The sequence below is a fragment of the Amaranthus tricolor genome, chromosome 4 (genome assembly GCF_026212465.1).
Source record: "Amaranthus tricolor cultivar Red isolate AtriRed21 chromosome 4, ASM2621246v1, whole genome shotgun sequence".
NCBI classification, from domain to species: Eukaryota; Viridiplantae; Streptophyta; class Magnoliopsida; order Caryophyllales; family Amaranthaceae; genus Amaranthus; species Amaranthus tricolor.
The window spans coordinates 22836747-22854064 of NC_080050.1; the positions used below are offsets into that span (position 1 = coordinate 22836747).

The 17318-nt window shown below is 36.4% G+C and overlaps 1 protein-coding gene across 1 annotated transcript; it reads right to left on the reverse strand.

Annotated features, from left to right (window-relative positions):
• Positions 1–385: 385 nt before the first annotated feature.
• Positions 386–4798, reverse strand: LOC130810851 (uncharacterized). Its single transcript, XM_057676976.1, has 6 exons — positions 4751–4798; positions 3668–4162; positions 1773–3574; positions 1468–1725; positions 1224–1311; positions 386–1123 (listed from the first exon to the last, which is right to left on the reverse strand). The coding sequence occupies exons 1-6, from the start codon at positions 4796–4798 to the stop codon at positions 386–388; spliced, it is 3429 nt and encodes a 1142-aa protein (XP_057532959.1).
• Between the last annotated feature and the right edge of the window lie 12520 nt (positions 4799–17318).

Consider the following 17318-nt stretch of genomic DNA (forward strand, 5'->3'; position numbering starts at 1 on the left):
AATAGAAAAAAAAAACTTACTTTTGCTAACTGCATGAGCAATCTCATCTGTGATGTGTGGGTTAGCGCTATTGTTGAATTGATCAGCTACATTTTGCTTGCTAAAAAATTGAGTCCGACTAGCTTGAACACGACTCATAAGTTTTCCGGGGGCAATACTTCGACTGCAAATTTTCTTTCCCCCTCCTCTCCCAACCATCTTTTATCTATTCAGATATTTTTGCAAAATTATCAAACAAAAGGTAGCTTCAACAATAAACAATATATTTCAAGATAGAGTGGAAAAAATAAACAATAGTAGCCGAATTGTTCATATAGATAACAAGAAAGATAATAGTGAATGTAAATATTGTACAACATAACATAATCAAGGAGAAGAATCAAAATCAAATTTCTTCTTCAACTTCACTCGATTCCTCAAAGACTTCAATTTCACCATCATTAATGAAATTGTCATCTTCCAATATTTGTGTAACCATTTGCACTTCATGTTCTCCTTTGTAATCCATAAACGTATTTGTAGCCAACGACGAACTAACTCTGAAATTGTCAGTATGTACGCAATTAGTACATTCAGCTTCAATATTAGCTTCCACCTCTACTTGTTGAAAGGCATCTACATCTATACCCTCCTTACCTAGATCACTACCACTCATATTATACAAATCCCTTGGTTTTGCTTTTATAACAAATTCCCAATTCTCATTGTTTTCATCTTCTATGTAAAATACTTGATCCACTTGGGATTCTAGCACAAACACATCATCCGACTTTAAAAGTCTATTGTTATTCACACTAGACAAACCATGCTCATCTACCTTATACCCTCTACCAAGGTTTTCTACATCAAACCAACTGCATTTGAACACAAATACATGATTTTCTCCAGGATAACGCATTTGATATATGTCTCTCAAAATGCCATAGTATTCCTTATCTGAAGCATCATCACCACGCACCATGACACCTGAATTTTGTGTTTCCCTATTTTCTGACCTATCACTGGTGTGGAAACGAAAACCATTTACAATATATGCTGTGTAATGCCCTACAACTCTAGAAGGACCACAAACCAAATTGTACAAGTCTTTATCACAGTGTCCAAGTTTATAAATTTTTTGTACCTAAATGAACAAATGTTAACATACTTTATTAGCAAAATGGCTTACTGGACAATCTTAAGAAGGAAACCATTTACAATGTATTACTTAAAAGCTTTCTTACTTGATTTTGTATCCATTTGGAAAATTGTTCTTTGTGCCTCCGTTCTACATTTCTTAGACATTCCTTCTCCAATTCCAACTTACTTTTTCTATGACACCATATAAAAACAAATAAAACTGGCTTCTATAGCCTAAAATATACTATACAATTCAAACTAATTAAACATAAGGAATAAAAATGGCTTACTGGACAAACTTAAGAAGTTGATCGTAGTTTTGAAGAATATAAAAATGGATTTGATCACACTCTAGATGATCTAGATGTTTTGGTGTACTCCCCCCCAATGGTATGTCCAAGTGGTCTAAAAATCTCAAGGTTTGATTTTAAGGTATCCTCTTCTATATCTTCATCGTCATTTCTTTCTTTGCGATTGAATTTAGTGTCAATGTCACTCATGTACCTAGAGCAGAATGTTAAGCACTCATCTGCCAAATAACCTTCAGCAATGCAACCTTCTGGATGTGCTCGATTTCGAATATATGATTTTAATGTTCGGAGATACCTAATAGAATAAGACATGTTATGTTAGTATTTGAATAATTGACAAACATGAGTATATTTCTTAAAGAAAAAGTATAACTCTCAATAGGATATATCCACCGATATCGAACTGGTCCAGCAATTTTTGCCTCAGTTGCCAGATGTACAACTAAATGCACCATAACATCAAAAAAGCCGGTGGAAATATCATTTCCAACTTGCATAAGGTGTAAGGAATTTTTTTTTTCAAGTTCTTCTAATTGACCAACACTTATGTTTTTAGAGCAAAGGTCTCGAAAAAAAAAACTTAGTTCAACCAAAGGGTCATAAATCTCTTTAGGTAAAAACCCACGAAGTGCAAGGGGAAGCAACTGCTCAATAAAAACATGATGGTCATGGCTCTTCAAACATGATATCTTTTTTCCATTATCTTTAACACAACGAGAAATGTTTGATAGATATCCATCGGGAGATTTCATTTTTGCAAACATACGACATATGGCAACCTTGGCATCTGACCTCAATGTATATATAGTAATAAGAATACGCACCTTACCATCAACCACTTTAGGATGCAACTTATCTCTGATTTTCATCTTCACCAAATCTAATCGAGCCTTCAAAGTATCTTTGTTTTTGCCTTGTATGCTCATTAAAGTACCCAAGATATTATCAGAGACATTTTTCTCAATATGCATAATATCCAAGTTATGATGAATTTTTAATTTCCTCCAATAAGTCAAGGTAAAGAAAATGCTTTTCTTTTTCCACCCAAACAAGCTATTAGAAGCATCCCTTTTTCTTTTGTTCCCTATAATCTTCCCATATTTTGCTTGTGAGAATCGGCTGTAATGTTGTAATACATCATCCCCACTCAATGGAACTGGTGCAACACCTTTTTCAATTTTACCGTCAAAAGAATTGGCATCATTTCTCCACTTATGATTCATTGGAAGCCAACGTCGATGCCCTAAATAACCACCCTTATGCATCAACGAAGTCCGTTTAGTTTCCTTATGACAACATGGACAAGCGTAATAACCTTTGGTAGACCATCCAGACAAATCTGCATACGCAAGAAAGTCATTGATAGTCCACAGTAGTGATGCACGCAAGATGAAATTTGTTTTAGAGTAAGCATTATAGGTTTCAACACCAACCTCCCAAAGCTCCTTCAACTCCTCAATAAGTGGTTGGAGGTAGACGTCCATATTAATTCCAGGACTTGTTAGACCTGGTACTAGTAAAGATAGCATAAATGAATAAGGTTTCATGCATAACCAAGGAGGAAAATTATTAGGGATAAGAACCACTGGCCATATGCTATGTTGTGAATTATTGAAAGGCTGAAAGCCATCACAAGCTAGTCCAAGTCTAACATTTCGCACCTCTTTAGCAAATTCACTATACTCTTCATCAAATGATTTCCATGCAAAGGAGTCAGATGGATGTCTCATTGTATCATCCACCGCACTCGCATTGTCATCCTCCAAAAAGGTATCATCCTCCTCTTCCCTAGAAAGGGCATCATCATTTATAATCTTATCACAATCATTCACTCTATATGTTTTAGTAGCATCCCTTTCTTTGTGCCAACGCATGTCTTTGGATGTCTTTTTACACATGTACAACCTTTGTAGCCTAGGCTTCAATTGAAAATATCTTAGCACTTTTCTAGAAACCTTTACCCCCTTAGAAGAGCCTTCCTTTTCTTGCTTCCACCTTGATAAACCACAAGTGGGACACTCAATCAATTTTTCATGCTCTTTCCAATAAAGAATACAATCATTTTCACAAGCATCAATCTTATAATAATCAAGGCCCAAGTCTTTGATGAGTTTCTTATTAGCCTCGTAATAAGAAGTTGGAAGCTAAGCGCCATAGCCTTGACGTTCTAATTGGAGTAAACTATCAAAAGACTTATCAGACCAATTATTCAAAACCTTTAAATGTAATAATTTAACAATATATGACAACTTAGACATTGTTGTGCCATGCATTGTTAATGGTTCTTGGTACTCCTCTAAAAGTTTGAAAAACTTTTTTGCATTTGCATTAGGTTTCTCATACTCCTCAACATTATTTAAAGCCTCTTCAGCACTGCCAACATTCATAGCACCAACTCCACATACATCTTGCAACATTGTGAAACCACTATCAATGTCATTCGACTCATCAACATCATCCCCATCACTTGATTCAACTAATTGTTCCCCGTGAAGTTCCCAAAAAGTGTACTTCTCATACATTCCTCCCTTAAGCAAGTCGAATCTTACATCACATTTTGTTTTAAGAAATATATTTCGACAACTATTACAAGGGCACCTAATAGTAGTACTATCTCGATCATCTTCTCTTACTTTGGAAAGGGCAAAATTTAGAAACTCATCAACACCATTTACATAATCAATAGATGAACGATCTTTTACTTTGACCCATGCCTTATTCAAAATCATTTCCTATATTTAAATTTTATAATAATTGGATTATATAACATTCAATAATATCACCAAGAACTCCTTATAATATTGTTAGCAATTAATACAAGAACAAGAACAATTTAACAACTTGTAGAACAATTTAATTTCGAGTTGTTTGAAGAACAATTTAACGATTAAAAAAGAACAAGAACAATTTAAATTTTTGAAAGAAACATAAGAACAATTTTAACAACTTGAATAACAATTTAACCACTATGTGAAAGAGAATTTTAACTTTAAGTTGTTTGAAGAAAATTTTTAACAATAAAAACAAGAACAAAGATTACCATTTGTTCCAATGTATGCATGAAAAATCAACTTAGAAAATATTTTCAATACATGACAAATCAACTTGAATAAACAAGAACAATTTAAGAAGTTCACATGAACCATTTTACTAGGCTTCATTATAATATAAAACAAATAAACTAAAAATCTTTTCCCTCATCAAGTATGTATCCTCACAATCGCAAAAAATGAGTTCTTTTGCTTCAATTTGAAAAGAAAAATATAATTCCACCATGACATCAAAACCTTACACCGTGAATTCTTAGGCCAAAAACTTACTTTTGCTTTAATCTTATCATCTAGAACTTCAATTTGAAGTAACTCCATCAATTTTTCTTAGCATTACTTTGGAAGAATCTCACATTTTCATAAATTATCCATATAAATCAAAAGCAATCTCACCTTATTCAAGAAACGGCGTTTAATCCCCCTAAAGCCACTACTAGTTAATTCCACATGAATTGCACTCAGAAAATAATAGTAATAAAAAAATACAAGTAATTTCCCAATACAAAAAAACACACAAACATAAACCCACAAAAAACGCAAGTAATTAAGCCCTCAAGATCTAATTGTAAATCCTCAATAGCAAAGAAAAAGGTTAATCTATGTCATGAAATACAACCCAACATTTCAAAATCATGAAATGCACATACATAAATCTGATAATTAGAACAAAGCCCAAGAAAAAGGCGAATTCTTGTTCCTTCACTGCCAAGACTGTGAAAATACGTACAACCCAACATTTCAAACTGATGAAATACACATACATTAATCTGATAATTATAACAAAGCCCAAGAAATTCAAAGAACAACCCATAAATTGAGGGAATCAATAGGAAACAAGAACAAGAAATCAATGAAAAAAAAGGCAAAAAAAAACTACCTGTCGTGGGTTATTTGAGAGGTGGCTGAAGGGTTCAACGCTGCAGCGTAGCGGCAGCACCGGTGTTGATAGGTCGTTTATGTACTATCAAACAAATCCTAATATGCAACTAGTATAGCGGCAGTTAGGGTCGAATCCACAGGGAACAACGTAGTAAATGATTATTTTCCGGCTACCAATTGATCCTTAGTAACATACAAAATTGGAGAATATATGTCTAAACTAACTAAATTACTAAAGTGCAAACAATTAAATTAAAAAGATAAATCGATGATACTAAAACATCTAGGGATAAACTTCCCCACTAGCATGATATGATGACAATGAGATCCTACTACCCTTACAACAATCATAACCGAGTTCAATAGGACGAATACACCATTAAGAATACTAATAACTCCTTTCGAAGACTATTAGCTTCACTACCATACTATCAAACCTATTTTCATGGAATCAAGTATAATAATGACATTGAGCACAGTATTCTATAAGATCCAACAATCAAATCTATCTATTTTCATGAAGATTATCAAGTCCTTGATCTAAAAGGCAATTCATTCAACTCTAACTTTCGTTAACGAAGAATAAATTGTTAACCACAATTTCCAAAGTTTCCATTGAAAAACGTAAGTTAACTAGCATAAGAGATCAAGCATGATCAAGGATTATGCATAACACAAAGGGATTGGAACTCAATAATTCATCATCAAAATCATGGCTAGGGTTCCATCTAACCCTAGATTAAGAAACTACTCACACATATTAATTGCAACAAAACAAGAATTCATTAAAAGAAACATGATTAAAAATAATAACAAGAAAAGGGATAAAGAAATAGTACTTGAATTCGAATACCAAATGACGAACGAAAGTAAATGAAGTTACAAAGTTTCTTCCCAAAGTGAAGAATTAAAAGTCTCTAAAAAAATGAGAAAAATTGTTAACCTACGTTCTATTACATTCCCTAGTGATTAAATAAGAAAACTGCGCAGAAAAACGGTTATTAAAGCAGGACCGGACCTGGTTTCTGGAAGACCGGACCGGGTTTAAGCAAGACCCGACCAGGTCCGTGTGTGGAGAGTTTTCCAGAGAGTAGAAATTGAAGGACCTGACCGGGTTTGAGCAAGACCCGACCGGGTCCGTGGGTTGAACATTCCATCAAGTGATTTTAGACAAACCCGGCCGGGTTTGTGATGGACCCGACCGGGTCCTGGGCTTGGATGCTTGCGTTCTTACTTCTTGCTTGAAATCATCCGGGTATGAAAATACCCGCCCGGGCCTATCATCTTGTGCTTACTTTTCTTCATGAGAACGCGGCAAAAGTACAAACGAAACCCAACGGGACTAAAAGCATGTCCGAATGGGCCCGTGAGCTCACAAAAGTGTCGTAATGCGGTCTCGAACTCTGCCAAATCTCGAAGCACACATTCTAATGCTCAGGAGTGATTCGCTTCCAATACAAGAGTGGAGTAAAATGGCCTGAAATAATCAAAGACACACAAAACTCCAACCAAGCGTAAAACCATATGGAAAATGCGAAATCACACATCAAAATGCCATAAAAATGCAAGGGAAGGGAGCATAAAAGTATAGTATAAAGTGCACAGATCAAACTCCCCCAAGCCAAACCCTTGCTTGTCCCCAAGCAAATGGACCGTCAAAGAAAAGTGGAGATCATATAGGTCAACAAAGTTCTTCCCCAAAGGTTTTCGAAATTCATTTAAAAGCAACTTCAAACGTCTCGGCATTTAGGCACACTCAACATCAATCCGGACTATCATAGCGCAATCAGGCTTTCACGATTCATCCAAAAGGTAATCAGTTAAGGCCATCGTAAACACATCATAAATCAAATGAGGAGGTACTCACGGGGCAACTCACCACTCCATTGTCGATGAGTCTAGAACTCATTACACACACCGAAGTAGTGAAAATGACTACTTCTATTCCCCAGCAGTGTTTCCCTCCCAACTCTCATTCTCATGTGTCTAGAAGGACAAAAAGTTCTCTCCAATGCAAACAACATTCTAAAGACTTTCACTTTAACTTTGCTATCCTTCTCCTTCGAAATAGACTTCAACTACCAAGAGAATCAATTCAGGCTAATAATGGGAGCAACGTTGGCTAAGGTTATTGGTTGTGCTAAAAGTATGAGACCTAGTAGGGACAGTAGGGAGTGAAATCTCGTTTCTCGCAACTACACACACTTCAAGCATAAACATCATACAGCCAATCATAAACGAACTAAATCAATGAAATTTCGAGCTTCTGAAAGAATAAGATATAACCCCTTTTAATTGAATTCATAACTACAAACAAAAATCACATTCTTTTGTTGTTTCTGTTGAGTTTCTTTTTTTTTTTCAAAGAAATAGAAATAATACTTGGGGGTGTCTATATATAGAAAATTTAAAAGAAACTCGAAATTTTATAATTATGGATCAGTAACCACACCAACAACCAACATCAAACTTAAATAAGTAATTCACTCCCTAAGGTGTAAAGGGGGGAAATTTTGGGATTGTGGAGCTTTAGTAATGCGGGTTGAAAGGAAATGGGCTCAAGCTCAAGAGGGCTAAAACCTAAAGTCAAGTAGTGCAAGGTGGCTTTTTAGTCCATGTGGTTTCAAGTAACATCTAAGCCTGAAAATCATTTTCAACAAGGTATATCTAGTCAAATTCTAGGAGGAGTAAAGCAAAGTCAAGATCAGTCTTGCCCCTAATGGGCATCCTAGCACATAATGCACACACATTTGATTAGGCCAACTCACCAGCTAACCTACTCATGCTCATGAGGTAATTAAATGCCACTTAACTGGTTCTCAAATTAGGAGTGTCTGCAGTTTGCCTCTGACATCCAAATAATAGTATCACATGCCAAAATACCAGTCAAAACATTTTGCAAAATTCATTTTAGGGGAAAAGACAGTGTTACTCATATACAGGGCATTCCAACAGTTCTCATCAAGCCCTAACACGTTTTTTTTTTTTTTTTTTTTTTTTTTTTTTTTTGTATACATGTGAGAAATAAAACCTAACTCTATATGCTGAAAATGATAAAAAAGAATGCAGGTGCATGAGTGAGTGCGTGAGTGGGAAGTGATTATCCCCCCCCAAGCCAGCCCAAGCACGGTCCGCAGTGTTTGGCAAAAGATCAAATAAATGATCACTGGCCCGAACCACCACCTTCAGGACCAGAGGGACCACATCTCATGAGTGCAGAATGAGGGATTAATACCCTTGATGTCATCAATAGTGTACCCAATAACACTCTTATACTTTTTCAGAACTGTGAGTAATCGCTCAATTTGAGTGCCGTTGAGTTCAGCATTGACAATAGCAGGGTAAGTGTCATTATCCTCTAGAAAGACATATTTCAACGAAGGAAGGAGGGGTTTTAATTCTACCTGAGGAGGCGTAGTACACTCCTTTCGTTCCTCAATGGTAGACACCTTCCAAGGTGGGGTGTCCTCAAACTTAGCTTTTGCAGGAACAAATGTAGGTGCAACATCTAAAACATGGACCATCTCAATCACATTGGCCCTATCCTTCTCGTAGTTGCCTTCAATAGCTGCATAAAGTGGATCAACAATGGAGGGTGTGGACTCCCTCTCTGTAGTAGCATCAACTATCGCATCCATCCGATAAACAATCTCCCCAATGGCAGAATGTGCCATGGATGAGGGGAGATGGAAATGCAGCTGTTCTCCCAAAATTTCAAGTGATAACTTCCCATTCTTCACATTAAAATTGGCTGCTGTAGTCTTTAAAGAATCACGACCCAAAATCACCGGAATGCGGGCATCCTCTTCCATATCTATAATGACGAAATCGCATGGTACGAAGTAATTACCAACTTGGACGGGGAATTCCTCAAGAATACCAACTGGGTATCTCACAGATTGATCGGCTAATTGTATGGACATCCGAGTGGCTTTCATCTCGCCATTAATCTTTTTGCATAATGTTAACGGCATCACACTCACACTAGCCCCTAAATCAGCAAGGGCTACAACAGACACATCGTTCCCCAACTTCAGTGGTATAGTAAAACTACCAAGATCAGCTTGTTTCTTAGGAACCTTGCACTGCAAAATAGCGCTACATTGCCCATTCAGAGTTTCCACCACACTCTCCTCTAGCTTGCGTTTGTTGGAAATGATGTCCTTGAGGATTTTTAGCATAAGAGGGCATTTCCTTAATGGCTTCTAAGAAGGGGATGTTGAGCTGTAACTTGCTCAATACTTGAAGAAATTTTCCATATTTTTTCTCAAGCTTCGCCTGTGCCAATCTAGACGGAAATGGCACTGGTGGTGTGTAAGTTCGACCGGCGGTTATGGACTTGTCTGAATTGACTGGCTCATCTTTCCTTTCTTCAGAAACATCATCATTAGTACCTAGAGCTGGAACAACAATAGGTGAAGTCTTTACCTGAGGGGCGCAGAAAAACGGTTATTAAAGCAGGACCGGACTTGGTTTCTGGAAGACCGGACCGGGTTTCTGAAGACCGGACCGGGTTTAAGCCAGACCCGACCAGGTCCGTGTGTGGAGAGTTTTCTAGAGAGTAGAAATTGCAGGACCTGACCGGGTTTGAGCAAGACCCGACCGGGTCCGTGGGTTGAACATTCCATCAAGTGATTTTAGACAAACCCGGCCGGGTTTGTGATGGACCCGACCGGGTCCTGGGCTTGGATGCTTGCGTTCTTACTTCTTGCTTGAAATCATCCGGGTATGAAAATACCCGCCCGGGCCTATCATCTTGTGCTTACTTTTCTTCATGAGAACGCGACAAAAGTACAAACGAAACCCAACGGGACTAAAAGCATGTCCGAATGGGCCCGTGAGCTCACAAAAGTGTCGTAATGCGGTCTCGAACTCTGCCAAATCTCGAAGCACACATTCTAATGCTCAGGAGTGATTTGCTTCCAATACAAGAGTGGAGTAAAATGGCCTGAAATAATCAAAGACACACAAAACTCCAACCAAGCGTAAAACCACATGGAAAATGCGAAATCACACATCAAAATGCCATAAAAATGCAAGGGAAGGGAGCATAAAAGTATAGTATAAAGTGCACAGATCAGGTGTGCAGAAGGCGGCTGAAACTCCGGCGTGCAGGCGGCAGACGCTCCGGTGTGCAGGCGGAAATCGCTGCGGTATGGTGTGCGGGAATAAAGTTTTTGAGGTAATCGGGTTTGTGAGGGAATGTGTTCGTGGGTTTCTGAATTGCGAGGGAAATGGGGACGGATTGTGAGGTATGGGGTTTTGATTTGATAAGGAAATGAAAACAAAAATTATTAGTATAAGGGTTTTTGCAACGACTTTATTGTATCTGTATATTTAAATATTTTTTGCAACAATATATACAGTCACAAATTATTCATTTAATTTTAACAACTAAATTGTTTGTTGCAAAAAATTGGGTTATACCGGGAAATTATTTTAAGGGGTGGGGAAGTTTCTTTTTTTTTTATGGCAACGATTATTTAGCAACAACAACGGATTTCGCAACAACTTGTATTTTTCGCAACGAAAAAAATATAGTCGTTGTTAAAACTTGTTGCTAAAAACAAGTTTTCTTGTAGTGCACATAGATCTATATGCAGTAGTAGAGATGTTTATGGGTGGATTTTAGGTGGGTAGCGAATCATAATGCTTATATAAATTTGCCTGTGGAATCGATTATCATAAGCCCCCCGCCCGCAATTGCGGACCATATCTTTTTGCCGTTAACATGTCCTCTTTCTTGGCGGCGGGATCCGTGGATAAATAGGCATAATGTCCGATATAAAAAGTTTGAAAATTTAAAAATAACACAATGCACTATTCAAGTACACTAAATAAATAAATATTTTCAAAAGATGAGACATTTGACGGTGCGCGAGGACGACAATTAAGTTAAAACTCTAAATATTCACGCTATTGGCTAACAAAGTAAAGACTATAGATTTAAAGTTTGCGTTATTGTATCTTCTTACTTTCTTTGGAAAACTAAGCTGTACCTCCATCATTCTTCAAATGTAAATATGCCAATTATACATCCAAATTCCAAATGCACAGGCAAAGTAAGAGAGGTCATGTATCTGAACTTTGGATGTGTTAACGCTATGGCTAGTAATCAGCATTTAGTGGGGAAGAACTTCAATTTTCGAGGCAACATCAGCTTCCTTGGTTTTGGAATCCCCTGTGATTTCAAGAAGAAATTCAATTCCACAGCGGCAAAATTTGACTACAACTTTTTTGGGAGCCAAGATTCATAAGTACAACTAGTTGTTTTAATTAATTATTTTATTAAATACTAACATTAAATGAATTGACCATTCAATTATTTTTTGTAACTAAAAATGCTTAAAATTTTCTAGAAGCTAAGTTATTATTTCAAATATCCCATTAATTGGTTTTTTAATTATATTTAGTTATACCTCAAGATAAATGTGAGTGAAATAATGCATTGTATTGCAAATATAATGAAACAAAAGAATTAAATATTAGGAGTATTACTTTTAATACAATAATTCTACAAAGTTATCATATTAGAAAAAGATGAATAAATACAAGGTAATTATCCTCATAGTATTAGTATTCCTTTATAGGTGTAGCATTCTGCATTTATTAGAATTTATGGTACAAATATTAGGCTAAAATATTGTAAAACATAAAATTTCTTTCCAAAATCTCAAGCAAGGCAAAGCCCCTTTCCGGCCCCCTCTTATCTTTTGCCCCTGCTAATCAATTTTTAGGTATGGGCCATACATTAACAATTTGAGGATCTAACCGTTATTGTTAAGAGTTTAGTTGGAAAAAGAAATAATGTAGAGCGTAAAAGCACAATTACGACAAGATTGACTTATAATCATCTCAAATGATTAATATTTATAGCACTTAAAAGAGTAACAAATGGTGATCCAAATCTAGTTTTTGACTCTTTCTTGTTCATTTAAGACAAAACTTTCCTAATCTTGATCAAACGCCCTCCAATTCAAGTGAAACATCTCATTGATTGTTATTATTGGTTATATCAACAGTCAATGTCCGTGACAATTCTAGTACGTGGTAGTCTTGAGGTGTTACACTCGGGGACAGAAAAAATTTTCAAAAACCGTATTTATTTTTATGATATTTTTTTAAAATGGGGTCCTTTATATTTTTTTTAAGGATAAATGAGACCCTTTATTAAATTAAAGGATAGAAAAAATATCACTTCAAAAGAAATAATATTCAAGACTAAATTTATTGTAAAATTATATTCTAAAATTGCTTCAAATAAAGTTTATAAATAAATCACTTTGATAGTATATTGCTCAAACCCAAACCTGAATAGTGTCATTGAATATTTGAAACTCCTTATTTTTGGGGCCTTAGATGATCGGTTATCCGAAATGGGCTAAGAACCGGCCATAATAGATTGCTCAGATTTCTCGCGTTAAATTAAATATGATGATAGATTATCGAATCTTTTAAATTTTTTTTTCAATTTATTATTTATATTCTTACAGTTTTATTAATGTGTAACTTTATAAGGCTTTTTTCTTACTTGATAGTGGTAGAGATTTCTCATACACTAATTGTATGTGCTGGAACATTACCCTTAGTCCAAGACCCTAAAACAGGAGAAACCCCAATCACCACCATGAACGAAGGACAGGACTCACAACAAGGACCCCTTTAGAGGTCCCAGTTTCCTGGAAAAGACGACTTAGCTCCCTGGAAAACTAAACTTACTCCTCAGCTAAAATTCAGGACGACAGGACTCACAGAAGCAGCAGGGTCATATCAAAAGGACCCTGACAGAAAATAAAGAGCATAAATACCTACAGGATGGTTAATCCTGCAGAATGATGGCAACGGAAAGGATGACATATCAGGAGACAACTGCAGTTATGCGTAGAAAAGCTGTCAATGCTTATATAAGGCAAGGCACCACACCTACCTCGTCGTCTGATACGTCAGCGAAGGAGTCGAAGTTGGCAACCTCATCATCAGGGAACATACACTTCCTTGAATCAAAGACTTCAATCGAGAGGGTCCCACTCTTGGTCTGAATCCTAGATGTTACCCTTAGTGTATCTGGTTCCTCAACTGGTAGGGGGACTGACTCAACGGGGGCTTCAGTCACACCCACTGGTGCATCTATCACCTCTGTAAAAGGAAGAAAACAATAAGGAGGGAGCCAATTTACTACTTAATCAAAGCAAAGAATTAAAAGATATTACAAACAGATAAAAGTAAGCCTGTAAAACCCTGTTACCTGAAGAAGCAGGATCAGAAGCAACAGTTGATGAGTGGTCACGCCTTTGCTTGACCCGATGCTCCTAAGAAGGATCAACAACAAGGGGGACGCAACCACAACAGAGCGAGGGTTCTCCCTCTGTTTCCTCTCTTTCCTCATCCCCGCTAAGGGCAGGCCCCTAAAAGAAGCCACCTCCCTGGATACAGGAGTTGTAGATGGAAGTGCCCTAGAAGAAGACACCCTCTCATCCTCCCTAGACGGAGGAGGAGGAAGAGCTAGGACAGCCGGAGCAGGCAACCTCAACCCTTCTCTATCCAGTTTCGTTAGAAATGCTTGAGAGAAAAGGTTGAAGTCAGGATGCACCCAAGCTGGAACATCATTAAACTTGCTCTGGAAGTGGGGGACCCTACCCACTCCACAGAATTGTCGGTGTTTACCAGGGGGCACGACCTGGTCAATGTCGAAGGAAGCAACCGCCCTGTAACCCATCAGTAGGTCCTGATAATAATCCTCAGCCAAACGCTGATGAAAATCGGCCACCGTCACTTGGGCCGGAGCCTTAGAGATCTGGTCCCAGAGTAGGTAGTCGTTGGACAACCTACTATTCCCATCTCTAGGGCACTCTGGAGGACCCGGCCTAAAAAAGTCCCCAGAGGGGGTTATACCAAGGTTGGTGTAATAAACCTGACCTCCAAATTCTGCTGAAAAATGACAAGGAAAAAGAATGAGCGAAGACAAAAAAAAAAAAGAAAACATTAGAAACACACTCAAGAAAAACAAAGTTAGTCGTGATTACCGGAGGTCAGGAAAGTAATAATTTAACAATATATGACAACTTAGACATTGTTGTGCCATGCATTGTTAATGGTTCTTGGTACTCCTCTAAAAGTTTGAAAAACTTTTTTGCATTTGCATTAGGTTTCTCATACTCCTCAACATTATTTAAAGCCTCTTCAGCACTGCCAACATTCATAGCACCAACTCCACATACATCTTGCAACATTGTGAAACCACTATCAATGTCATTCGACTCATCAACATCATCCCCATCACTTGATTCAACTAATTGTTCCCCGTGAAGTTCCCAAAAAGTGTACTTCTCATACATTCCTCCCTTAAGCAAGTCGAATCTTACATCACATTTTGTTTTAAGAAATATATTTCGACAACTATTACAAGGGCACCTAATAGTAGTACTATCTCGATCATCTTCTCTTACTTTGGAAAGGGCAAAATTTAGAAACTCATCAACACCATTTACATAATCAATAGATGAACGATCTTTTACTTTGACCCATGCCTTATTCAAAATCATTTCCTATATTTAAATTTTATAATAATTGGATTATATAACATTCAATAATATCACCAAGAACTCCTTATAATATTGTTAGCAATTAATACAAGAACAAGAACAATTTAACAACTTGTAGAACAATTTAATTTCGAGTTGTTTGAAGAACAATTTAACGATTAAAAAAGAACAAGAACAATTTAAATTTTTGAAAGAAACATAAGAACAATTTTAACAACTTGAATAACAATTTAACCACTATGTGAAAGAGAATTTTAACTTTAAGTTGTTTGAAGAAAATTTTTAACAATAAAAACAAGAACAAAGATTACCATTTGTTCCAATGTATGCATGAAAAATCAACTTAGAAAATATTTTCAATACATGACAAATCAACTTGAATAAACAAGAACAATTTAAGAAGTTCACATGAACCATTTTACTAGGCTTCATTATAATATAAAACAAATAAACTAAAAATCTTTTCCCTCATCAAGTATGTATCCTCACAATCGCAAAAAATGAGTTCTTTTGCTTCAATTTGAAAAGAAAAATATAATTCCACCATGACATCAAAACCTTACACCGTGAATTCTTAGGCCAAAAACTTACTTTTGCTTTAATCTTATCATCTAGAACTTCAATTTGAAGTAACTCCATCAATTTTTCTTAGCATTACTTTGGAAGAATCTCACATTTTCATAAATTATCCATATAAATCAAAAGCAATCTCACCTTATTCAAGAAACGGCGTTTAATCCCCCTAAAGCCACTACTAGTTAATTCCACATGAATTGCACTCAGAAAATAATAGTAATAAAAAAATACAAGTAATTTCCCAATACAAAAAAACACACAAACATAAACCCACAAAAAACGCAAGTAATTAAGCCCTCAAGATCTAATTGTAAATCCTCAATAGCAAAGAAAAAGGTTAATCTATGTCATGAAATACAACCCAACATTTCAAAATCATGAAATGCACATACATAAATCTGATAATTAGAACAAAGCCCAAGAAAAAGGCGAATTCTTGTTCCTTCACTGCCAAGACTGTGAAAATACGTACAACCCAACATTTCAAACTGATGAAATACACATACATTAATCTGATAATTATAACAAAGCCCAAGAAATTCAAAGAACAACCCATAAATTGAGGGAATCAATAGGAAACAAGAACAAGAAATCAATGAAAAAAAAGGCAAAAAAAAACTACCTGTCGTGGGTTATTTGAGAGGTGGCTGAAGGGTTCAACGCTGCAGCGTAGCGGCAGCACCGGTGTTGATAGGTCGTTTATGTACTATCAAACAAATCCTAATATGCAACTAGTATAGCGGCAGTTAGGGTCGAATCCACAGGGAACAACGTAGTAAATGATTATTTTCCGGCTACCAATTGATCCTTAGTAACATACAAAATTGGAGAATATATGTCTAAACTAACTAAATTACTAAAGTGCAAACAATTAAATTAAAAAGATAAATCGATGATACTAAAACATCTAGGGATAAACTTCCCCACTAGCATGATATGATGACAATGAGATCCTACTACCCTTACAACAATCATAACCGAGTTCAATAGGACGAATACACCATTAAGAATACTAATAACTCCTTTCGAAGACTATTAGCTTCACTACCATACTATCAAACCTATTTTCATGGAATCAAGTATAATAATGACATTGAGCACAGTATTCTATAAGATCCAACAATCAAATCTATCTATTTTCATGAAGATTATCAAGTCCTTGATCTAAAAGGCAATTCATTCAACTCTAACTTTCGTTAACGAAGAATAAATTGTTAACCACAATTTCCAAAGTTTCCATTGAAAAACGTAAGTTAACTAGCATAAGAGATCAAGCATGATCAAGGATTATGCATAACACAAAGGGATTGGAACTCAATAATTCATCATCAAAATCATGGCTAGGGTTCCATCTAACCCTAGATTAAGAAACTACTCACACATATTAATTGCAACAAAACAAGAATTCATTAAAAGAAACATGATTAAAAATAATAACAAGAAAAGGGATAAAGAAATAGTACTTGAATTCGAATACCAAATGACGAACGAAAGTAAATGAAGTTACAAAGTTTCTTCCCAAAGTGAAGAATTAAAAGTCTCTAAAAAAATGAGAAAAATTGTTAACCTACGTTCTATTACATTCCCTAGTGATTAAATAAGAAAACTGCGCAGAAAAACGGTTATTAAAGCAGGACCGGACCTGGTTTCTGGAAGACCGGACCGGGTTTAAGCAAGACCCGACCAGGTCCGTGTGTGGAGAGTTTTCCAGAGAGTAGAAATTGAAGGACCTGACCGGGTTTGAGCAAGACCCGACCGGGTCCGTGGGTTGAACATTCCATCAAGTGATTTTAGACAAACCCGGCCGGGTTTGTGATGGACCCGACCGGGTCCTGGGCTTG

What these genes read in the sequence shown, in the direction of transcription:
- LOC130810851 (XM_057676976.1), bottom strand. Translation starts at nt 4,798, where the DNA reads ATGGAGTTACTTCAAATTGAAGTTCTAGATGATAAGATTAAAGCAAAA. An exon ending in TCTTTAAGAAATATACTCAT is followed by an intron (nt 1,726 to 1,772) that starts GTTTGTCAATTA and finishes TTATTCTATTAG; the next exon opens with GTATCTCCGAACATTAAAAT. An exon ending in ACATCTAGATCATCTAGAGT is followed by an intron (nt 1,312 to 1,467) that starts GTGATCAAATCC and finishes ATGGTGTCATAG; the next exon opens with AAAAAGTAAGTTGGAATTGG.